At 45.1% G+C, this 25,692-nt stretch overlaps 1 protein-coding gene across 2 annotated transcripts in view; it reads left to right on the top strand.

The window, feature by feature from the left end:
- zbtb38 (zinc finger and BTB domain containing 38) overlaps positions 1–25,451 on the top strand; it is a 44,335-nt gene extending 18,884 nt beyond the window's left edge. For both annotated transcript variants that reach the window (XM_070882484.1, XM_070882483.1), the window contains exon 2: positions 20,124–25,451. In XM_070882484.1, the coding sequence (XP_070738585.1) occupies positions 20,124–24,356 (4,233 nt within the window). In that variant the 3' untranslated portion in view covers positions 24,357–25,451. The remainder of the gene's footprint in view (positions 1–20,123) is intronic.
- The last annotated feature ends 241 nt before the right edge of the window (positions 25,452–25,692 follow it).

Raw genomic sequence — 25,692 nt, forward strand, 5'->3', positions numbered from 1 at the left:
GCGCGCACATATCGCAGTGTGGCTTGGTCCGTGCTGCCCTTGGGCCCTCGGCTCTTCTGGGCCCCTGCACTTTCGCCCACATGTTCCAGGGCCTGGCGCTCCAGCCCTATTTATAGCCCCGACCTGCGGTGGTGTTCACACACAGGTCGGGGCGGCCCATATCATTTGCTAACTGCGGTGTTCTGTAGTGAAAATGCCCGAACAAGGTGACCTAAAGGTGTCCTCCAAGTGGAGCTTTTGGCTGACCTCTGGGGGGGGGGGGGGGGGAAACAAAAATAGTTAATGCTGAGGATCATGGATGGATAGCTGAAATGAGGAACTTTTCACAGTATTGGTAAGTAGAAGGGCCCAGGTTTTCCACCAGCCCGTGACCTTCGACACATTCATTTTAATCGTGGAATATCACAGGCAGCTGAGTGCAGAAGCTGCAAACTACAGCCAAGTTTTCAAGGTCACAACTTAGAAATAGCAAGCTGGCAGACCTCACATATAATGACATTTGTTTTTTTTAAAGAGTTGTTCAGTTCCTTTGTTATTGAAGACTGAGAAGGAAACAAACTCGCTGCAACATGTCTGGGGTTTTTGCTTCAGAACTAAGATTCTTCACCGAAAGTAAAGATTTTACAATTCCTTGACTGGTGTCTGTTTAAAATGATTGACACCTGAAGTGAATTCTTGCAGGGTATGTATCACTTGGGTTGGTTAAAAATTCCGGGGTGGAAATTCAGCTGGGGCTAATTAGGGCGCTAATGGCGGCAGGGTGGTAAACTTTGCACCGGGAAATGGTTTGCGTCTGAGTGTGGAGCACTAAGTGAGGGGATCCACACCTCTTTTAGAACATAAGAACATAAGAATTAGGAACAGGAGTAGGCCATCTAGCTCCTCGAGCCTGCTCCGCCATTCAACAAGATCATGGCTGATCTGGCCGTGGACTCAGCTCCACTTACCCGCCCGCTCCCCATAACCCTTAATTCCCTTATTGGTTAAAAATCTATCTATCTGTGATTTGAATACATTCAATGAGCTAGCCTCAACTGCTTCCTTGGGCAGAGAATTCCACAGATTCACAAGCCTCTGGGAGAAGAAATTCCTTCTCAACTTGGTTTTAAATTGGCTCCCCCGTATTTTGAGGCTGTGCCCCCTAGTTCTAGTCTCCCCGACCAGTGGAAACAACCTCTCTGCCTCTATCTTGTCTATCCCTTTCATTATTTTAAATGTTTTTATAAGATCACCCCTCATCCTTCTGAACTCCAATGAGTAAAGACCCAGTCTACTCAATCTATCATCATAAGGTCACCCCCTCATCTCCGGAATCAGCCTAGTGAATCGTCTCTGTACCCCCTCCAAAGCTAGTATATCCTTCCTTAAGTAAGGTGACCAAAACTGCACGCAGTACTCCAGGTGCGGCCTCACCAATACCCTGTACAGTTGCAGCAAGATCTCCCTGCTTTTGTACTCCATCCCTCTCGCAATGAAGGCCAACATTCCATTCGCCTTCCTGATCACCTGCTGCACCTGCAAACTAACTTTTTGGGATTCATGCACAAGGACCCCCAGGTCCCTCTGCACCTCAGCATGTTGTAATTTCTCCCCATTCAAATAATATTCCCTTTTACTTCGGGCGCTAGGACACTAGGCTGGCTGAGCAGCTGAAAATCCCGAGCTAAAGAGCTAAAGCTATCCTCAGGGCTTCCCTGGGAAAATAAAATCGGCAAAAAATACAGCAAAAACATTCCCAATCCTCAGCATTAACTATTTTTGTTTTCCCCAGAGGGAAAACTCCACTTTGAGCACACCTGTAAGTCACCTTGCTGGGCATTCTCACTGCAGTGAAAACAAGAACACGGCAGGTAGCAGCTGACTCCACATAAACAAATCACAAAATGAAAAAAACAATCACACTTGCCTTGGGAAGATGTTTCTTCCCTCGCTGTTGCCGGTACAGTGTGGACCGCCCATTTTCCAAGACGGTTCCCACTAGGGTGCACTACGGATCACCCAGAAAACCAATTTTAAGACCAGGGGCGTTGCACACCGGCCCGCCTCTCTTGGGCAGTACTGCTCCGCGTCCCCCGCAAAACCAGCACCGAATGTCCCGGCGGGAGGCTGGTAGCTGGCCGCTTGTCCAGAAATGATTTCTGCCACCATTACCGCCCCTCTAGGGCGTGAACCAAGGCGGCAACAGACCAAATTTCCACCCCTACGTTTACTTGAGATGAGAGGTGTTCAACGGGCGAGAAATTTGCTCGTGTGGCACCTCATTTAGTAACCCGGAGGGGCGTTGATGCATCCCGAGTGGCTTACCGTCCAGCCGCGCAGGTTGTAGTGACCTGCCGGGAAATATGGTTGAGGTTTACCGGTGGCACAAAATGCTACCGCCTTGCCGTCTAACTTCAGTCCGATCATGACGATCAGTACACGTGCTACAACTCGCTAGCGCCCTGCTTGCAAAATTAGATGTCTCCGCCTCATTTAGTGTCCGCCGCTGAACACACCAGAGAAACCAGGTGGTCCTAACCTCTTTGGACGATACCTGGAGGCTATTTAAAGGGAGGAACAACCGGATTCATCGGCGGCCACAGTTAGTGCAATGTTTCAACAGAGCATGGTGTGTGAACCTCTTACTTTGCAGTGGCAGATTTATCTGACCTTGCAGGTTCCTAGCAACTTGAGTTTGAGAGTTAAATCAGTGCATTGCTCGCATGTCAGCGTCACCTTCTACATGCTCTTGTTAGGCGGAATCGAGATAAAAGGGCTGTTGGCTATAGAAGTTTACAGCACAGGAGGCGGCCATTTCGGCCCATCGTGTCCATGCCAGCCCACGATTGAGGTGACCCCATAGACGTCGGGACAGGTGGCCTTTCCCCCCACGGGTTTAACAAGAGATGTCGGAGGAGCAGTGTGTCAGAACAATGCGCTTCCGAAAGGAAGTCCTGACCGAGATATGCCACCTCCTGCAGCTTGACATCGACACCAGGACTGCGCTGCCCGTCGCAGTAAAGGTCACGGTGGCACTAACCTTCTATGCCTCTAGCTCCTTCCAGGCTGCATCAAGGGACACATGCGCATCTGACAATTCACTGCACAGGCTCTGTACAGATGGAGAATGGAGTTCATAATGTTCCCAATGAGCAGGGATGAGCGGACATGTGGCTTTGCCAGGATAGCGGGCTTCCCGATGGTTCAAGGAGCCACTGACTGCACACATGTGGCCTTGCGAGCACCACTCTGGGATGCCGAGATCTTCAGAAACCGAATGGGATACCGCTCCCTGAATGTGCAGCTGCTGTGCGACCACACGCAGTACATCCTTGCAGTGAGTGCCCGCTATCCTGACAGCGCGTACCATTTGCTCATCCTGCGTGAGAGCACTGTGCCATGAATGTTTCAGCCACCATGGGAGGTACATGGCTGGCTGCTCGGGGACAATGGATATGGCCGAGTCACCTGGCTAATTAATGACCCCCCCACCACCCAAGCGGAGCAATGCTACGACAGCCATGCGGCCACCCGCAACATAATGGGGCAGCCAATGCGGGTGCTGAAGCAGCATTCCTGATGCCTGGATCGCTCTGGAGGCAGCATTCAATACTCCCCTCAACAGGTATCCGAATTCATTGTGGTGTGCTGCATGCTGCACAACTTGGCCATAATGAAGATCCGGGCACTGCCAGTGGGATTTGCTGCCACACCTCAGGAGGAGGGGGAAGAGGGGCCTGCAGAGGCTCTGACTGGCCAGCCAGACAAGGAGGAGGAGCAGTAGCCATGGAGGAGGCAGCGTGGCCATGCTACTGGTGCAAGGACCACACGTCATCGCTTCATAATGCATCGCTTCTCTTGAATGGAAGAAGCTGACGGCTGCAGCTGATATTGGCCGGGCTATGTGCGACAATAACGGCACATCTGGGTGAAATTCCACATTAATGCACAAGGCGGGAATGCAAACGGTCAAATGAACATTTTATTAACCGCATCAAAAGTATCGCCTCAAACATTACACCAAAAACCCCTCACCACCAACGAATAAAAAGATTTAACAACCGCCCCTTGAAGCAGCGTATCACACAATCAACTTCAGCAATATGTGTACATACTCCCCTGCCATTTGTAATTCCACACCAGCTTCCATGTGCCGTATCAGGCCCAGAGCCATACACCAATAGCAGGCATCAAACAACAGCAACGGGATATGTACAGGATGAGGGCATCTGTCCATGGTGGCCAAAGCCTTTACTGAGACTTGCTCAGCATTTTCCATCCCTTTCCTTAACACCCATCACCACCCCGCCCCCATGTCTACTGCTCCTTTAATAGGGCCGCAGTGCCTGCAGCAAGGCTGCTTGAAGGCTGCTGACACTACAGATAGCCTAGCCGGACCAGCTGTGGGCCTGGAAGGCCTGGCTGCGGACAGCAGTGTCTCTGCATCGGCGGCAGCAGTCTGGGATGTAGTCTGCGGCAGTTGCCAAGGCAGAGTGACGGTGGGAGCCAGAATGCTGCCATCTTGAGCAAGGACCGCACCTCCCATTTCCAGCGGCCCACCGTCACTCCCCCAGGACAGAGCTTCAGCATCCGGAGCAATCTGTGGGAGCACCGATTGCTGGCCTGCTTCGGCACCATGGCTTCCCCGTTGGACTGTGAGGAACACAGCAGTCGGTGTTTGCATGGTATCAATCTGAGACTGACTCTCAGCAGGCTGAGGCTGAAACTCAGCAGTCTGAGAGTTGATGCCAACAATCACTGACAGCATCACATCACGAAGGCTTTGGCCTCTGATGTGATAACTGCTGCCATCACCTCTGGGATGCCACCGTTGCTCATTGAGTCCATCTCCCTCTATAACCGGGCAAGGATGGGCTCGTTGGGTAGCTGGGAGGCACGGGCAATGCTTGAGGTGGTCTCCGCCAACCTCTGAGCAAGTGCATCCATGCTCTGTGGGACCTTTTCCAATGCACCCATAAGCTCGCTGTGCATTACCATGGACTCTCTCGACATAGTCTCCAAGTCCAGGTCCACAGCTGGGTGTCTCTGAGCAGGACTCGTGGGCCCACTCGCCCTTCGGGAAGTCTCTGAGGGGAAGTCTCTGAGCTTCCCCTCGCGCTGGGCGTTGCTGCAGGCCACTGGGACCAGGAGCCTCAGGTTCGTCGAAGCCCAGGAAAGGTGTGTCTTCCACCGAGGGTGGTGTCCGTCGTCGTCCGATGTGGAGGGCTCACGGGCAGGCTGCTGCGCTTCTGGCTCATCATCTGTAAGCACAAAGCAACAGAAGTGTGGTTAGCAGCAGGGGAGGGAGCAGGAAGGGAAGAAGGAGGCAGCATTGGACATTTATATGTAAAGGGGGTAAGGCATGTGGTGTAAAGGGTAAAGGGTCTCCCATAAAACGCAAAGGGCAATAACATACCATCACGGTCCCCAGGGGGGGCTCAGCTTCGGCGATCGTTACCGCACCAACTGGTGCGCCCATGAGGGCGGACACTCACTCCTCCACCTCCGTGAGCTCCTGAATGTCCGGTCCCCTCCTCCGGTGTGCCTCTGTTCACATCTGTTGTGTACCAGTTTTGACTGCAATAACAAACACAAGAAGGTGTGAGTGAGTGAGCAGCTCATCGTGTGCCACATGTGCCTTCCATGGTTGAATAGCTGCGACCGTATTGGAAGTGTGCAGATCTCCATTTGAATCTGCGGGGCTGCGCAGGGTGGCTGTGTGAACGGTGGGATTAGGTGACAGCCAGCTAAGCTGAAGGATAGGGCTGAAGTTTTGCGAACGCATATCCAGAATGAAACGGTTGTGCGAGGAGGGGTCAGGCTGAGTAGGGAAGAAGGTCGGCGCTGATTGAATGGCCAGGTCATGACTGCTGAACCGTGCCTGAACTTTTATGGTGTCTTCACCAACGAAGACCATGGTCTGGTGCACATAGTGAAGGAGCAGGTACTGCAAAGACGTGACGTTGTGTGAGACCGTGAGGTTCACATTATAGCATTGCAACATTAATAGAAGGGGTACTCACCCTCCCGACTCTAGTGAGGTCTTTGAACCGCTTGCGACATTGTGTCGCAGTTCTGGCCACCGTGTTCCTGGCGGAGATGTGCCGGGCCACCTCGCCCATTGCCTCCTAAGACTCTCGGAGTGGGCCTCCTTCCACTGGAAGGTTGTAGCCTCTCCACTGCCCCCACTAATGTGTCGATGGCCAAGAAGGTGAGCACGCTGGCAACCTCCTTCCACCTGCATTCCTTCTGGAAATTTACCGCTGAGATTTTCGGTTCCACCGCCCTAAGAGAATTGTTCAATGACTGAGTTAGCACTCATGGGGTACAGAAACCTAATTTCGCTGTCGGAGGCACAAACTTTCAGGGGGCGCTATTGTTAACCGCCCTGACAGGATTAACGCCTCAAAATGGGCGATACCGAATTTCTAGCCAAACACACAAAGTGGGCAAAGCGTGGGAAAGAGCGAGCGCAGCAAAAATACACCAAAAAGTCAGGCCAAAAGCCGGAAGAAAGATGGATAGAAGGTTTTGAGAGGGAGACCGAGATTAAAGAAATTGAGATTGATGGACTATACAAACCAGACATACAGATTTCTTTAAGTGTGCCACTTAGATAAATGAGAAGTTTCCTTGAGAATAAAGGAAGCGAGATTTGAACAAGCTCTAGTCCAAATATATCTACTGATGAGTAAGATAGATTTACCCAGGAAACAGATGATCAAAGAGGGAACGGATATAACATTTGACCTCCCAGGAGGCTGACGCATGCATCCCAGAAGAACACGAGGCAACCAACTCAACACTGCCGACTCTGAAGGGTGATGTTCTTTTAGCACATCGGTAATAAGCTGAACTAATTAGAATTTTAATGTCTCAAATAGACTTGCTTTCTAAAGCTGTGAACTTGGCTGCTATATAAAGGAGTCTAACCATAAACTAATCTTGCTAATTTTACGTCAATCTCTGACCTCGAGCTTGATATCAACGTATTAAGTAAAGCCCACCTGATGTTTGGTTATTGTGACATATTTTAGTGCCTTTGTGACCTCCAGTATTAATTCTGCCAGTTAATAATATCTACCTAAATAGTTTGTGCACTTCAGAACTATTTAATTGTTAAATACTAATCATGTTATCATACAAATGGTAGTCCATGACTCATGGTCTCACTTCCTCTTTAATAACTCCTTCACTCAGATTATGTGTATCTTAATAGGGGTTTGGTTGTCTAAATACTAATATAATCGGGACTGGTTAATGCAAGACCGTTTGTGTGAGCTAAATTTAGGCATATAGGGGCCAATTTTCCACATTGCCGATTTTTGGCACAGTTGTACAACTACATCCGATTTTTTTTTTAATGGTCGACTACGTCAAAAAAAAGTTGCAAATTTCGGCGGAATAAATTTTGAAATTGGCGTGCCGCAGATTGTCCTTAAGCACTGTAGATCTGCTTATGGTCTGTGCCAAAAAAGCTGAGATTGCCAGGGTAACGAGGGCCACACTGAAGGGCGAAGGCTGGAAAGTGAAACATATACACAAGACATGAGCAATTGTAGAGCCACGGTGCTGCCCCTATCCCGGGCCTCTCCTCCCCTGCTCACAGTGCCGGTGCCATTCCATTACAACAAGAATAAACCGACAAAACTGCTGTTTAGTTGCTTCAACTGAGCTTTAAGTTTAATTTGAAGGAACTGCTTTCCATCGTCCTTGACTGTCTCTGGGCATGTCATTGGTATAACTAACAACAGTAGCTTGCACAAGCACCTTTTGTGTTTTTGCCCCAAGCCTCTTCACATTTGGAGGTGCCGCTCCTAATCCGGGGTTTCTTTAGAAGCTGAGCGCCAAACTCCTGTGTCCAGCTGAGGGAGCAATCCTGCCGGCCAGCGCTCTGACCTTGTGTGGGGTGGGGTGGAACTTCAAGTCACAATTTCCATTTACAACTTGTAAGAATCGGCGTGAACATCGACTGCATCAGCGTAAACATTTTGGACTTTTGGACATTGCTTTTTCATATTTCAAAAGAGCTGACAGCATGACTTGAGACAGGCCCAGACCTGTTCCCCAGGAATACACATCAGGTGGGCGGGGATAGTCTGAGATGGCTGAAGTGAGATGGAGGACCCTTTTGTCATGTAATGGGAACCCGTCGGTGAGAGATCAGGTAAACTGGTCAGTGCTCAAGGCATCGAAATGACTGAGCCCCGGAGCGTGGGAAACCTCAGGACAAAGGAAGCTATTTGGCCAACCAGGCTCGTTGGAGCCTTTATCCCCAGTAACTAAGGCACAGGCCGAAGATGTGATTCATTGCTTTTGGTTGGACTGCCTCCGGCAAAGGACTGGTTGTTGGCACGAGAATTCAGAAGCATTTTTTCAGGTATAAGAGACGGCAGTTTGCAGCCATCCTTCTCTCTCTCTCTCTCTCCTCTTCTACGCTTGCTTGCTTCGTTCAACACACTCGAGGACTGAGCACTCCGTCCAGGAAGCAGAGAAGAAACGACCATCTATGAGCAAAGAGAGTCTCGCTCATCGGGAGAAGCAGTGAGTAAGCCCGAGGGATAACTGGTCCCAGCCCACACATCCTTAAGACCACCGCATAGTGTGAAGGGGTGTCGTGTATCCCAAGCAAGCCTTAGGGGTTTAGTTGAGAGGTTTCTGCGCAGATCATAGGCGTACGCACAGTCTGTTGGACAGATTCCCCGTGGAGGCCCCAACTTGTGTGAGAACACCAGCGGCCGGTGGGGGCCGTAAAAGGAGCGACGTGGAGGTGTATTACTTCAGGGAGCAGTGTGAGCTGATGCAGGAGGGCGACAGCAGCGAAGAGTGACATCATCAAGGTCCAGGTCGGTGATTGGAGCATGGGCAGATACAGCAGGAGTGGCGAGATCGGGGCGAAGGAGCGGCGAGAGACTGTAGTGAAGTGACCGGGGCCCAGGAGAGGCGTGAGTTCTGGACCAGGGGCAGCACGGGGCCAGCCCACACTGCGATATGTGTGCGCACTAGGTCCGTGCAGTAGAGCTGGTCTCCAGTAGTCCTGGTTAATCCTTCCCACTGAATCAAGACCTAGCTCTGTCAAGCCCGTGTGGTGGCTGGTGTGCAACGGTCACCCCACGTTAAAAAAATCCACGCACAGGCATCTTCCACCCTTCAGGATATAGTTCAGTACCTGGAATATTAGGCCCTTCATTGAAACACCTGTGAATTCATCCTTTTTTTTGGCGTGGAAGCAAGTCATCCTCATTTCGAGGGACCGCCTAATGATTGAGCTAAGCAGCAGTATTTTTGTCATGGGTACTTTGCGATAGGGGCCTGTTCAGACGGGGCAGTGTTGTGTGTTGTACTGTGTTTGTTTGTTTCACACCACCAGGGTGTGTTTTACTGGAAGCAGGTGTGTGCTTTAACTTGAATAAAAGCATTGTGACGGTTGAGACCGAAAGATCTGTCTATAACCTGAGTATTCTGTTCACTACTGTAATTCCCGGGGTCTAGAACTATTGTAAGGGGGGGTGATTCGAAATCACCAGGGGCAAAACCACTTGCAAACTTGAATAAATGTAGTTTCTTTTCCCTCTGCAAAAAGAAACATGTATCATGCAGTTATGTATGAAATTAATGTCTTCTTCACTCCCTAACTCAGCTCCATTAAAACAATAATGTATTCTTTGCACCGATTTTTTAAAAGTTCTAGTAAGGTTTTTCAGAACGGTGCATTGCGCCGTTTATATTTAAAAAAATTTAAAAATCTTAGTTGCCGAATCTCGCTTAAATGGCCAAAAATGCCACAGCTGGCAGGTTCCCAGTGATGTAAAAAAATCGGGAACTAAAATAATCGGCCGTAAGTAGTTTACGATGGCACAGAAACTTTGACGACACGTGCGGATTTTAGTTTGCTCCAAAACAAACAACGGATGCCAAAAAAAGGAGCAGATATATGGTGAAAATTGAGCCCCGAGTACTTTCCTCAAAGTAGACTGGATGGTAACTCTGTGGTTACACTCACCTCTGGGTCAGAAGGTTGTGGGTTCAAGTCCCACTCCAGGGACTTGAGCACGTAAATGTAGGCTGACATTCCAGTGCAGTGCTGAGGGAGCACCGCACTGTCGGAGGTGTCGTCGTTCAAATGAGACGTTAAACCGAAGGCTTGTCTGTGTTCTCAGGTGGATGTAAAAAATCCCATGGCCTCACTCAACATAACAAAAACAGATTATCTGGTCATTATCACATTGCTGTTTGTGGGAGCTTGCTGTGTGCAAATTGGCTGCTGCGTTTCCCACATTACAATGGTGACTACACGCCCTGCTTTGAGACATCCAGTGGTCGTGGAATGCAAGCTTTTTTTTTAACCATTGCAACAAAGGGTTGTTAGCCTGGTGACTAATTCTGCAGCGATCTTCCATCGTAAAAGAGATAGTTTTCGTCCTTGTATATGATTTCAATTGATTGCCAGCTCTGGGGAGCTCTACATGCAACCTGTGGCTGGGCAGTGAATGACTGATTGATTGTATCTTCAGGATTCTGGGTTTATCTGCGCATGCGCTAAATCCTGAAGTTGCGGTCACTTTCAGAGGGGTAGTGACTGCAAACACTGACTGTTTTGCCGTCAATACCACAGTAAAATCCCATTGTTTACATATTGCTGCATGTTTCCGCAAATGGTTTTAATAGAAAATAAATTCAGCTTGCCTTCAAGTAATTTTGTTGGCGGTGGGGTGTGTTGAACTTGAAGCACTATCAAGTGCACTATGCTCATAAATAAGTTGTGGCGCAAAACTTATTTATCAAGATAGCCTAGTCCCTTTATTCCTTTTATTTGTTTGTGTGGGAAATCTAAAGTACAGTAGCTCACAGAGGTCTTAGCACCACCTTGTGGGGGGAAGGGGTTTTCTTCAAAAAAAACATTTAATGGTGAGATGTATTTGAAACTTCTGACTTTCCGGCCTAAAACAATAGTGTGTATATTCTTCTCATTACAATATTTCAGACTTTTAGATTTCTTCTAAAATCTGAGATTGGGGATGTGTCAAATAAATTGGTTGTCGAGTGAATTTTTATAAAGAGGTATGCCCTGATACTGTAGTTAAATTTATGTGTGTTTGATGTGAAAACCAGTCTGAACATTTCTGATTTTAAAAAAAATCACTTTCAAAGCACACCACTTGCCCTGCCATGTCTATCTAACCTTCTTTATTTATTTGATTAGTTAAATAATTATTTTATTTTAGTTTTATTACTTAATTGGCTTAGCTAGTTTTGGTTACCAATTTAATAAAGTAAAGTTATAGCAATTTACAGTTTCATAGCTAGCTTAGAGACTACAAGGGGTCAGCCATTTAGGACTGAGATGAGGAGAAACTTCTTCACTCAGAGGGTGGTGAATCTTTGGAATTCTCTACCCCAGAGGTTCCGCCGTTGAGCATATTCAAGATAGAGATCAATTGAATTTTGGATATTAAGGGACATAGGGATAGTGCAGGCAAGTGGAATTGAGGTAGATCAGCCATGCTCTTCTTGAATGGCGGAGTAGGCTCGAGGGGCCGAATGGCCTACTCCTGCTCCTAATTCTTATGTTCTTAAAAAAAAAACTTAGTACCTATGCTCACCAATAGATTAATGACTGGCAACACTTGGAGCAGTACATTGCAACTGAAGTAGAATAAGATTGGTGATAACCCTGCAATCAATAACCATGCCAAATAATCTGAATAATATCTGATTTTGACACCTATATAAACAAAGCAGTGAAGCTAATATAGAACAGGTAGAGTGTCCCAAATCTGGAAACCCCGAGACTGTGGCTGTTCTGGATTTCGGGTATTTCCGGATTTCGGAACGTCTTTCCGACGTCCTGAATCCGTAAATACCTGGGCCGAGGTAAGGGGTGGGGCAGTGGTGGAGGGGGCAGCGGCGGCAACGGAGAGGTCCGGGTAGCGGCCAATGGGGGAAAGTGGAGCGGGAGAGCCCAGCAGCGGGCGCGTCCGGATTTTGGAACATTTTCCGGATTACGGACGACCCCGCCACAGATCGGTCCGGATTCCCCAACATTCCAGATTTCAGACGCTCAACCTGTACACAATTGACACTATTCCGTACTAAAGGCTCTGCTGCAGATGTTCCCATTACCTTCCAGTCAGATTGTGCAAAAAATGTTTGTTGTTTTAAAAACAAACTTTTTCAGCTTGACTAACATTTTTGAATATTTCATTATTTTTAATGTATATTTTATTTCAGTGCAACTACATGGTCCTCTGTGTAGGTCGAAGGTCAAACCACTCACATATACTTTGTTCCTTGTGCCCTGTGCTGAGCTAATCTATGTGAGGTGAATTATTGTGAATCTTGTTCTTCGGAAAGATGACTCAATGGACCACTAAGTGCAGCACCAAATGGTACGTTCCAGAACCGAAAAAGCTGATGATAACTGCAGGTTTAGAAGTGTCCATGAACACTGGATTTTCATGAAAGGTTGTTTTCTTTTCACTTTTTTTAAGATATGAACTGCCGTTAGCAGTGTTTGACTATAATTCTTTTTTTATTCGTTCTCGGGATATGGGTGTCGCTGGCAAAGCCAGCATTTATTGCCCATCCCTAAAATTTTTTTTTTTTTAAATTCGTAGCCAATCTTTCCAATTCTTTGTCAAATCACAAACGCCAGAGGTCACCTTGCACACATCAAGGATCACTCTGCGCCAATGCTCTTAGCCAAAAGGCCTAGAGCCACTGCACCGTTCCTGGAAGTACTGCAATACCAGGTTCGTGCCATGGAGGTGGATGGGTCAAGCCCCCCACACACCTCCTATTGCCCATCCCTAAATGCCCTTGAATAACTGAGTGGTTTGCTCGGCTGTTTCAGATGGCAGTAAAGAGCCAATGGCATTGCTGTGTGTCTGGAGTCACTTGTAGGCCAGACCGGGTAAAGACAACAGATTTCCTTTCCTAAAGGACATTAGTGAACCAGATGGGTGTTTTTTACAACGATCAAGTAATTTCATGGTCAACGTTATTGATACTAGCTTTTTTAAATTCCAGATTTATTTAATTGAATTTAAATTCCTGAACTCACATCACTGGATCACTAATCCAGGCCTGTGGATTACTAGTCCAGTAACATAACCATTACTTTCCCTTGACATTTGTAATGCCTGCTAAGCATCTGTCTGAAGGAGGTTCGCCTACCTCAAAGAAATAAATTGTCAGTGAGTTTTCTTGTGACCTTTTCAGTTTATTTTTGAGATAGCTTGATGCCATAGTTTATAGCTGTAGCTCTGACATGTGACAAAAAATATGACCTAGCTGTGCCTACATTTTTCTCAGTGAATTATTAATTTGGACCAGCGGGGGGAGGAGGAGGTGGTAAGCAGAAGATAGGAGCCGAAGCATCCCCCCCCCCCACAAATGGGGAAGGAAGATTGTTCATCCTCTGTCATCCTAGCCACTTTCCGGAGGCCTGATATTGAGCAGTATTGGCAGAGGCCTTTGAGTGGTTGGTTTGTCTGGCAGTGGATGGCAATACTCCTGGGGGACATGGGGATAGAAAATGCCTATTTTAAACATGAATGATATGAGGGAAAGGGTGCAATATATTGGGCTGCATGTGTTGTTACAACCTGGAGAGCAGCCCAGCTTGGAAGTTTTAGGAAACTGTGACACGAGAAGCGTGTTTGAGCAGGAAGAATAGGTTTTGAATCCAAACAATTAGACTTGGGGAGTGGTGGCGATCAAGGCAATTAAATTGTGTTTTTCATAGAAAAAATGATGAAATCGTGGAATCTGATCCACAAAACACTGTTTAATAATCCTGGAATCTCCTGTCCTAAAAGCAGATGTTGGATTATTAGTCAGAATAGAGCAGTGGCTCTGGTCATAACTCTGACTGGATCAGGAAATTGAGAGAGAACAGAAAGGGCTGCGATTGGGTTCAGCTGAAATTGGGCTTCTGACTAGACTGAACATATATGGCCCATCAAAACAAGAGATTTTGAAAAGAACAGAGCTCCATTGTACAAGTGGTGAGCTATTCAGACAGTGACCGGGACTGGAATGTCTATTCACATTGTTAATTATCTGACAGAAATAGTTTGACACATTCTTGCAACTATTCTCTAAACCCTTAATCATACCTTAATGCAGCCCTGGGAAAACCGATTGAATAGTCTCTCTTTTTTTTTCTCTGAAGCTGAACGGTTTGCATTGAACAAGTGCAGGAGGCGGAATTTGAACTTAAATAGGCACGAGAAATGCACAACTGCAGTGGTTATCTCGGAAATATTTATCTTTTCTGTTGTCCACCTTTTTCCCTTCCCTCTCGCCACCCAACTTACCCACCTATACACCAATCCTGTCAGGCAGAAGTGTGTTGCCCTCTTCTACAAGACCTTTTGCATTTTGTAACTGCCCACCAAGTATCCAATGGCAGCCAGTTTTCTTTCCTTCTCTGTGTGGATTTGAGCTTATCTGATGACACAGATGTGATTAGGATGCTGACCGATTAAACCCATAGTTTGTCAAGTTGAAGGTGGGAATAACTGCGCCAGCATTTTGCTCTTTTGTAGCAAGAGTTGCTTTGGTCCTGAATTTTAGTGACATTGTAAATGCGTTCTTCAACGTATTCTCATTGTCACCACACACAGTGACCAAAGTAATTCTCCTTTTCCCAAGTCCCCCCCCCCCCCCACCCCACCCCTTGCATTGATTTCTGAAAAATATAAGTTTTAAAATAGTGAATATTAAGTATCTTAAGTACTTGTTTCTGAAAAACATAGAAACATAGAAAATAGGTGGAGTAGGCCATTCGGCCCTTCGAGCTTGCATCACCATTCAATAAGATCATGGCTGATCATTCCCTCAGTACCCCTTTCCTGCTTTCTCTCCATACCCCTTGATCCCCTTAGCTGTAAGGGCCGTATTTAACTCCCTCTTGAATATATCCAATGAACTGGCATCAACAATTCTCTGCGGCAGGGAATTCCACAGGTTAACAACTCTCTGAGTGAAGAAGTTTCTCCTCATCTCAGTCCTAAATGGCCTACCCCTTATCTTAAGACTCTGTCCCCTGGTTCTGGACTTCCCCCAACATCGGGAACATTCTACCCGCATCTAACCTGTCCCGTCCCATCAGAATCTTATATGTTTCTACGAGATCCCCTCTCAGCCTTCTAAACACCAATGTATAAAGGCCCAGTTGATCCAGTCTCTCCTCATATGTCAGTCCAGCCATCCCGGGAATCAGTCTGGTGAACCTTCACTGCACTCCCTCAATAGCAAGAATGTCCTTCCTCAGATTAGGAGACCAAAACTCAACACAATATTCCTGGTGGGGCCTCACCAAGGCCCCGTACAACTGCAGTAAGACCCCCCTGCTCCTATACTCAAATCCCCTTGCTATGAGGGCCAACATACCATTTGCCTTCTTCACCGCCTGCTGTACCTGTATGCCAACTTTCAATGACTGATGAACCATGACACCCAGGTCTCGTTGCACCTTCCCTTTTCCTAATCTGCCGCCATTCAGATAATATTCTGTCCGCGTTTTTGCCCCCAAAGTGGATAACCTCACATTTATCCATACTATACTGCATTTGCCCACTCACCTAACCTGTCCAAGTCACCCTGCAGCCTCTTAGCGTCCCCCTCACAACTCACACCGCCACCCAGTTTAGTGTCATCTGCAAACTTGGAGATATTACACTCAATTCCTTCATCTAAATCATTGATGTATATTGTAAAGAGCTGGGGTCCCAGCACTGAGCCCTGCGGCACTCCACTAGTCACTGCCTGCTATTCTGAAAAGGACCCGTTTATCCCGACTCTCTGCTTCCTGTCTGCCAACCAGTTCTCTATCCACATCAGTGTATTACCCCCAATACCACATGCTTTGATTTTGCACACCAATCTCTTGTGTGGGACCTTGTCAAAAGCCTTTTGAAAGTCCAAATACACCACATCCACTGGTTCTCTCCTGTCCACTCTCCCAGTTACAACGTCAACAAATTCCAGAAAATTTGTCAAGCATGATTTCCCCTTCATAAATCCATGCTGACTTGGACCGATCCTGTCACTGCTTTCCAAATGCGCTGCTATTTCATCCTTAATAATTGATTCCAATATTTTCCCCACTACTGATGTCAGGCTAATGGGTCTATAATTACCCGCTTTCTCTCTCCCTCCCTTTTTTAAAAAAAAAAAGTGGTGTTACATTAGCTACCCTCCAGTCCATAGGAACTGATCCAGAGTTGATAGACTGTTGGAAAATGATCACCAATGCATCCACTATTTCTAGGGCCACTTCCTTGAGTACTCTGGGATGCAGACTATCAGGCCCCGGGGATTTATCGGCCTTCAATCCCATCAATTTCCCTGACACAATTTCCTGACTAATAAGAAAAACATAAGGTACTTAATATTCACATTATTTTAAAACTTAAGTACTTGTCTGATTTCAGCTTGGTGTTCATTTTACATCAAGGAGTGGGATTGAGAATTTACTAGTCACTTCTAGGACTGGGGTACAAAGTTATCTCAAAATAATATGAAAACCTTCCCCTCTACTAATTCTAAATGAAGGCTATGCTATGCAATGCCATTGCTGATCATTTTTCTTTAATGAATTGTTTAATACTTTGGATCTGAAGAACCTTCTCTTGGGCATCATTCTTGAACCATCTTCTATCCCTTTCCAGATCACACTGCTGAGCCCAGAATCCTGGCATTTCTCACCCGTTCGATGTTGGTAGGGAATTTCAGTCATGGATAGTTCTGACTGATGTGTTGCGTTGGAACATAGTCTGCACCACTGCACTCGTAGACCCACCACTAATGTGCTGGCTCCCATTCCCAGCACTATGGTTTCTCTCTGCTGTAAGCCAACGATCTTGCTCTCCCTGGTTTCTTCCTACTTTCAGGTGGACCTGCTCCAAATTGAAATTTCCACACTTCTCTGTCTGGCTATTTTTTTCTCCTCCCACCTTGAAGCCAGCAACCCTTGTCTCCAGCCATGGCCTCAAGCTGTCCGAGCTTCAGGCTTTCTGTGATGTTTCTTTCACTTCATATGCTCTGAGTGTATCTTTGTTTTGGTAGTTAAAAAGAAAACTCCAGGCACAATTCCAAAGCGGTCTGAAAAAGTCAGCAGAGGCCAAAGCGGTTGTGTTGGGAAAGCAGGAAGAGGCTGAAGGAAGGAGAATAGATTTTGGTTAGGTGGAGATGATGTGATGGCAAAGTCAAAAACTAAGGAGGGGGTTATGGATGATCAGGAAGGCAAGGAGAACCAAGGGTCCTTCTGTGCTGTAAAATTTCTGAGAAGTACCAAGCAGACTGAAGTATGGTATGAACCAAAGTGATTGACAGTCCGTGTTAAATATGTGGCTAATCAGATTCCACAAATGGAGTTTCAATGATAGTTGCGCATTTCATTTTTAAAAAAACATTTAGATCGATTAATTTAGGTGTGCTCATAGTGAGGCTGTGTCTTGAATTCAAAGCTGGCCTGAATTCAGTATTAATTTGCAATCCCATTCAAAAGACTACAAGGCTCGAGTGGAAAATAAAATGGTGGCTGCTGCACCAGGGATGCTTGTATAAGGTTGAGTGAAGTCACATTATTGATGCAGGTTTGGAAGAACAATACTTTGCATTTGGCTCAGAACTGCCATCATTGATGAAATGTTGGAAGTGATTCTTTTGATTGACCATTTTGAAACCTTGCTGATGATGGGTGTTTATTTTTTTAACAGTAATGTTGATCAAACAGATAGATTTTTAACCAATAAGGGTTACGGGGAGCGGGCGGGTAAGTGGAGCTGAGTCCACGGCCAGATCAGCCATGATCTTGTTGAATGGCGGAGCAGGCTCGAGGGGCTAGGTGGCCTACTCCTGTTCCTAATTCTTATGTTCTTATTAATGTTGGGGAAGTCCAGAACCAGGGGTCACAGTCCAAGGATAAGGGGTAAGCCATTTAGGGCCGAGATGAGGAGAAACTTCTTCACCCAGAGAGTGGTGAACCTGTGGAATTCTCTACCACAGAAAGTTGTTGAGGCCAATTTACTAAATATATTCAAAAAGGAGTTAGATGTAGTCCTTACTACTAGGGGGATCAAGGGGTATGGCGAGAAAGCAAGAATGGGGTACTGAAGTTGCATGTTCAGCCATGAACTCATTGAATGGCGGTGCAGGCTAGAAGGGCCGAATGGCCTACTCCTGCACCTATTTTCTATGTTGCTATGTTTCTATTAACTGGCTGACTGAATTTTTAAATTAAATTGAGCAGCTGGCATTCAAAATGAATGAAGCTTGGCACGCACCCTGGACTTCATCACCGGGTACCTAACGTGGAACATTCCCAAAATGGACACACTCCGCTTAGTAAGCATAAAAATGTGCACCAAATTTTTAACGGCACGGTTTTCTGTATTTTCTTTTTCGGCTCTTTTGTGTCTTGTTTGACCAAAACTGACTACCTTTTCGTCAGGAGTATGTTGGTATTTTCGCACATTGTGTTCAAACTGCCACTGGCCCGCTCTGTCAGGAGTGACTGAGCATCCAGGGTAGGCTTTGAAAAGTCCAATGAAGATTCGTCGGGTTTTTGGGGGGAATTCCTTGATTGGAGGCAAAAGGAAACAATTTCCTGATTGTGATAAATGACGTCGTTCTTTCTTTGTGTCTCTGTTGCTCATATGCACACTTCTCTCATTTATTCTTGTTATATAGAGGCAAGTGCAAACATATACCTAACGGTACATAATGAGACATTTGGAAAAAAAAAATATTGAATTTGCACCACTGCAGTGGATTTTTTGTAAACTATTGCTGCGGTTCACATAATGGCTGCCAACCCTCTCCCAGCAGCAGTGTATACTTTGACTGCCCACCTTCAATATAAGGGCTGTCGAAAGTATCATTTTATTCATGAAAAGCTATGTTCAAACTGTAGTTTCATTGCTCCTTCTTAAATTATTTCTATTAATGGTCTTGGGGTGAAATTGGACATGGCCGGGGATGCAAAGCAGGCGATGTCACTTTGGCCACCTGTTGTACGCCCGATGTTTAGTTCCATTGGCTTCAATAGAAACTAATATCGGACAGATCGTGTAACGGGCAGCAAAAGCGACATCGCCAATTCTGCATACGTTGTCCATATCCAATTTCACCTCAACTGTGTTTAAGGAAATGTTCCAAAGCTCTCTACACTAAACAATGTCAGTAGATTTCTATTACTTTTTGCCTGAGGACTTTGGATGTGAATTATAATATTTTGGTAAGCTGCTCGTGCACACAACAACAACAACTTGTATTTATATAGCACCTTTAACTTAGTAAAACATCCCAAGGCACTTGGGGGGGGGGGGGGGGGAAGTTTGACACTGAGCCATATAAGGAGAAATTAGGGCAGATGACCAAAAGCTTGCTCAACGAGGTAGGTTTTGAGGAGAGTCTTAAAGGAGGAAAGAGAGGTGTAAGGAGAGAATTCCAGAGCTTGGGGCCTTGGCAGCTGAAGGTGCGGCCACCAATGGTGGAGCGATTAAAATCAGGGAAGTTCAAGAGGGCAGAATTAGAGGAGCGCAGATATATGAGCGGAGGGCGGGGGGAGGGGGGGGTGGCTGGAAGAGATTACAGAGATAGGGAAGGGCAAGGCCATGGAGTGATTTGAAAACCAGGATGAGAATTTTATTGCTTAACCAGGAGCTTGTGTAGATCAGCGAGCACAAGGGTGATGGGTGAGCGGGACTTGGTGCGAGTTAGGACAACAGGCAGCAGAGCTTTGGATGATCAAGTTTACATAGGATAGAAAGTGAGAGGCCAGCCGGGAATATGTTGGAATAGTTAAGTGTCGAGGTAACAAAGGCACGGATGAGGGTTTCAGCAGCAGGTGTGCAGAGATGGGAAATGTTACGGAGGTGGAAATACAATTTTACAATGAGAACAAATGTGATTTTAGAAGAACTGTTTTTTGTACCTGTAGGATAAACAAAAACAACAGTATAACACCACCTATAATACTAACATCACAGAAGTTCGGATAAAGCTTCAGTGTGTGTAGGTGTTTTTTTATATATAGCTACAAATATAAGATCCTGATAAATACTTGATGTGCATTTCGTCACAACTGATTGATTTCTAGCACTGATTGAATTCATTTATTTTCTTTCCAGATGATTGTCATGCCTTCAAGCACAGATATTATGGACAACTCCCACAGCCAGACTGTCCTTTGTTGCTTGAATGAACAACGTACCAAAGGTGTCTTCTGTGATGTCACCATTGTTGTGGAAGACACCAAGTTTAAAGCCCACAAAAATGTCTTGGCAGCATCCAGCGTTTACTTTAAGAACCTTTTTTCAAACCAGGAGTTGTGGTTGGTGGGCCATATCCTGGAACTGCCTGACTTCAAGGCAGAAGTGTTTGCAGAAATACTGCATTTCATCTACAGTGCAAAGGTGGTTGTCAAAGGGTCTGAAAGAGTAAAAGATCTTAGCGATGCTGGGAAAAAATTAGGGATATCATTTTTGGAAAGCCTAATGCCCATTCCTCAGCTGGATGTTGGATCTGCAGATACTCTGTACAGTTGTTCACCTAATTCTTTTCAATCAGTTTCTCCTGCGTCTTCGCTCTCCTTGTCAACATGCCTTCAGAATTTGAAAGCCGAGGTCTGCAATTCTGTGAGTGACAAAGGCAGTGAAGATTTCCATTTTGCAAATGGACCCCGAATCACAAATGCATTTTCAATTTTTGACATGCAGGCTGGCACTGACTTGTATTTTCCAGTTGACTTAACAGCTAATGCCAACAAAAAAGCAATGGAATCTGATAAGCTATCCATGGTATGTGTTACACAGGATGAAAATGGTATACAGCAGATGCCTGCTCATACTTTCGCTGAACATTCCTATGCTGTATCATCTTCTAGAACAGATCAGCAAAACGCTGATCCTCCTTCTGGTCTTCATCAAGTACAAGAATCTATGGAAGAAAATGGAAAGCCTTTATGCAATATTAATAGCAGTACTGCTAGCTCTGGAGCTCTGCAGGATCTACATTTGGAAGACCAAATTTGCAAAGCCTCCCAACCACTATACACTGCCAGCTCAACTGGCTTTAAGGTTCTACGATTTAACTTGAATGCATTACAAACCACAAATGATAGTAGCCCAGTAAATGTTGTGCCAGTTACTGGCCCATTAAATGGACCTACTGTGAATAGTGAGGAAACTGTAGGTGGTGTCTCTGATGCAGAGAAAGCTTCTCCTCCTATGGAAAACATGAGCAAATCGGTGCCTAATGCTGTTTGGTCTGAAACTGTGCCAGCGATCACTCATCAAACTGCTTACAGCTGTAAATATTGCCCACGGTCTTTTAGCACTCGAGTGTCATTGAACGTCCATTCCCAAATCCACACCACGCTTTTAGAAAAGCCCCTGTCTTGTAGGCATTGTGGTAAACCTTTTGTTCATCTGAAGAGGCTGCAGACTCATGAGCATCTTTGCCGAGGACCAGGAACAGTTGTGTCTGATCGTGAATCAACTGATGAGCAAATGGAGAATTTTTCCAGCGACACTGAAGTTGGCAGTGGTGAGGAAGATCAAAATTCGATTTTGCATGCTCTAGAACTGGAGAATTCCAACAAGTGCTCAGTGAATTTGATACGCTCAAGGAGAGGCAGCAGCTCACCAGAACCAGAACACTTTGTGAAAGTTGTTGAGGGACACATCTTGTATTTTTGCAGTGTTTGCAAGCGTTCCTATGTAACTCTGTCCAGCTTAAAGAGACATGCCAATGTTCATTCTTGGCGGAGAACCTATCCCTGCCATTACTGTAGTAAAGTATTTGCATTAGCCGAATATCGTACTAAACATGAGATATGGCACACCGGAGAGAGACGGTATCAGTGCATCTTTTGTTTGGAGACCTTTATGACCTACTATACTTTGAAAACCCATCAGAAATCTTTTCATGGCATTGATCCAAGTCTTCCCACAAACAAGAAAGCAGCAAGTATTGGATATAGGGCCAAGATGTATCCATTCAAACTCTATCGGCTTCTGCCTATGAAGCTACAAAAAAGACCATACAAAACTTACACTCGATCTAGTCCAGAAAACCTCAACAGTAATCAAGCTATTGGCGTTTCTTCAACTGATGAAAATATGAATTCCCTTGATATCGGTAACTTTTCCATCAGTAATTCATCACCTGCTTCAGAGAGTTTGCAAGACCACTTGCTTTCTTCAGAAACCATTCATTCACAACAGTCTTCCCATTCTGCGTCAGTGTCCTTCATCACAGCTCTGGATGAGCCGGCTGAAGGAGCTGCAATGGAAACATGTCTCTCGGGGGCTGAAGGTGTAAACAGCGGTCTTTCCAATGACTGCCATCTTAACAATTCCTTGCTTTCTTGCACTTCAACTGAAGATGAAACCAATAATGGTGGTAAAGATGCTGCTGATAATGGGCAACAAGGCTCAGCCACTAATGTGAATAATACAGTTCTTTCTGTCATTAACTATGGGCACACAGCTCCCTCTGTGATAATGCACAGCAATAGGGTTTCATCTGTTATAAAGCATGGGAATGCATTTTCTTCTGTCATCACATACAGTAGTGGAGTAGAATCTGGTAATGATGCTTATCGGCCACTTCCACAGACCAATATGAGCAATGATTCTTCCGACACAAATTCAAGGAAAAATCTTGCTAAAGACTGTGTTAAATTGCAGAATAAAGGTGCCTACAAGAAGGCAGTTGAAACTGCAAAGGGAAGTGGACAAGTCACAGAACCTGGGGCTGCGCAAAAGAACCGTTCAAGTACTTTTTCTGGAGGAAGCCGAACAGAAACCTACATTGCAAAACCTGCCTGCCCTGGAACCTCCACCGACAGCCAGGTCGCTCCTCTTTGCCAAATCACCGTGAAAATTGGGGATAAAGCAGTTGTACAAAGACACATTACTGGATCCAAACTGTTCGGTAGAAAAGGTAGAAAGCCTAAGTGGATGATTCCAAATGAAGAAAAGATGGTCCAGGATATTAAAATGGAAGAAGGTGAAGAACGAATGATAAAGTCACCTAGTCCCACCGATCCTGCTGAAAGTATTGCAGATCCTGCTGAAAGTATTGCAGATCCTGCTGGAGGCAATGAAACGTGTGATGAAATGAGTGATCACGATTCAAACGATAAACTTTGGCGGCCTTACTATACATACAAGCCAAAAAAGCGATCCAAAGGGTTTCGTAAACTGAGAAAATCTAGATGGAAGAAAAAGAGTGGACACAAGATCCCTAGCCATTCTGTTCCAATTTCTGGTACCACAGAAGAACAGGATTTTGACATCCCAGAAGGAATTGCATTAAATAAAGAAATTAACGATCGATCCCAAGAGTTTAACTGTACAGGCGGTGATAAAATAAAACCCACTGAAGAAGAAATGGAAAGGCATCTAAATTGGCACTCGACAATAAAGCCTTATTCATGTACTATTTGCACAAAATTATTTCCAAACTCTTCTACGTTGAAGATGCACGTAAGATGTCATACTGGTGAACAACCTTTCTCCTGTGAAACCTGCGGGCGACGCTTTTCAGTCCAAGGGAACCTCCACAAACATGAACGCATTCATTTGGGTGTGAAAGACTTTGTTTGCTTGCACTGCAACAAGGCCTTCACTTTGAGTGAAACCCTCAAAAAGCATGAAAGGATCCACACTGGGGAGAAGCGATACCGCTGTTACTTCTGCCCACAGCGTTTCCTTTACTTGACGACGAAGAAGAATCATGAGCAGAGACACTTGGAAACAAAACGTGCTCAGCAGGAAGGGAAGGAACATGCTTGTTTCCATTGTTTTAAGGTTTGCAAAACAGCAGCTGCCCTTGGTATGCACCAAAAGAAGCACTTAATAAAGCATTCTGTTCATGAGGATGCAGAAGGATCGTTGAACTACCAAAGTGATCGCCACACCGAAAAGATGACTTGTCCAACTGTCACTGGATCCAAACTTGAAAACCGAGCAGAGGCAGAGAGCGAAATTAAATTGCCAACTACTTCAGGTAATGTTGACCAGATTCACCATACCCTTGACAAAGAGCTCGGCTCTGATTGCAGTCAACCTGAACTGGCAACCGAACTACAGAAGACTAACTGTGCTACATATCCGTGGTCAAGTGCTCATGACATGGGTCCAGATCTTTTGCAGAGAACACTACCACAGAATAGTGAGAACATTTGGCAGATTCACCAGCAAAATCTAGATATTAATTTGCCTCTTTGCACAAATGTTTCTTACAATCAGTGTGACAGTGGCCACAGAGATGATGACAGACTTGCTTTCTATCAACATCCTTCTGAAATGTTTTATAGTCATCCGGTCGAGGGGATGGTCTACAAAGCCATGTGAAAGGCTCAGTCTTGAGGCCTCAGTGCTTCCTTGGACTACCGAATGGGGTGGGGATATTACTCGAAAGCCAAAATGTTTAATTAAAAGCTCATTATTGTGTTTAAGAAATTGTGCAGCAGTAGATTATGAAGGCATTAAAGGTCAAATTTTCTAGGGACGTTGGGAAAGAAGTTCAAGTTTTCTTCTTATCTATTTCCTTCAAGAAAAAAACCCAGAAATCACATTTTCTCCTAAAGCCCTGATCTCCCAGACAGTTCCTAAAATGTTGTCCCTTCCATTAAGAGATTATTTTGAAACCAAAAAAAAACAAATGTATTTAATGTTCTGAGAGGTTTATGCATGTTTCCATTGCAGAGAAGCAAGTTCATGCATCATTGGTGTAAGGTGAAGCAAATGTTGGAGACCAAACTAAACATATTTTCAAAAGAATAGAGCAAATAAAAGTTTTTAATGTAAAGCAGCAAGCATCCAACGTATTTTACTTACACACCAGACTGTAGTTATTGCAAGAAAACACAACAAAAGTCAAGACTACTCTAGTAGCAGTCTAAATGTTCCAGACTTTGTGTGTGTGTGAGCATAAATATACATATGTGTATATACACATGATGTATACATGTATGTGTATATATCTTTCCCTTTTATTACAGTAGGATATAACTGTATAGATTCATTTGTGATGTACACTGTGCCCACAAGTAAAGGCCTAATGAAATTGTGTCATTGAAGATCCAGTTTAGGTGAAACTTTTTTTTCCCCATTTTCTACAAAGTGACGTCATTGAGTTTAAAAAAAAATAGAGAGAACGATTAAGTCCGTTTGCTCTTTCCCAGAGTGTAAAATGCTTTAGTTTTGTCATTTTTCTTTTGCCCAGAAAACAGTGTTTGAAACATTTAAGGAGTTTTACCATTGTACATATTGGCAATAACTTGAAATTCCATCCTGTAAACTTGTTGTCACTGCTGTTGGATTAACGTTCCATGTAACTAAGTGTAAAGCAATTTGTGTCAAACCAAGTATTAAATTTTTTTTGGGGGGAGGGAAAAGTTACTTTTGGATAATAGTTTGAAAAAAGATATGAACACTGTAGATGATATTGACGATGGAATTAATTTGATGTAATAAAGCAAATTAAACACTGTAAATTTTTAGTTTTGCCTTGTTGAAAAATGTGACATTCTGATTCATTATCCATAACCTGTTTTTATCTTCAATACAATTTTTTTAAAAGCCGTATCTCGATAAAGTGTAATGACAACAGGTAAATCTTTATGAACTATAGTGCTGTCTCAAATTTAATGACAGCTGCTGGTGGAGGTAATCTAGTCCTTAATAT

This window comes from Pristiophorus japonicus, chromosome 6 (assembly GCF_044704955.1).
Source record: "Pristiophorus japonicus isolate sPriJap1 chromosome 6, sPriJap1.hap1, whole genome shotgun sequence".
Taxonomy (NCBI): domain Eukaryota; kingdom Metazoa; phylum Chordata; class Chondrichthyes; family Pristiophoridae; genus Pristiophorus; species Pristiophorus japonicus.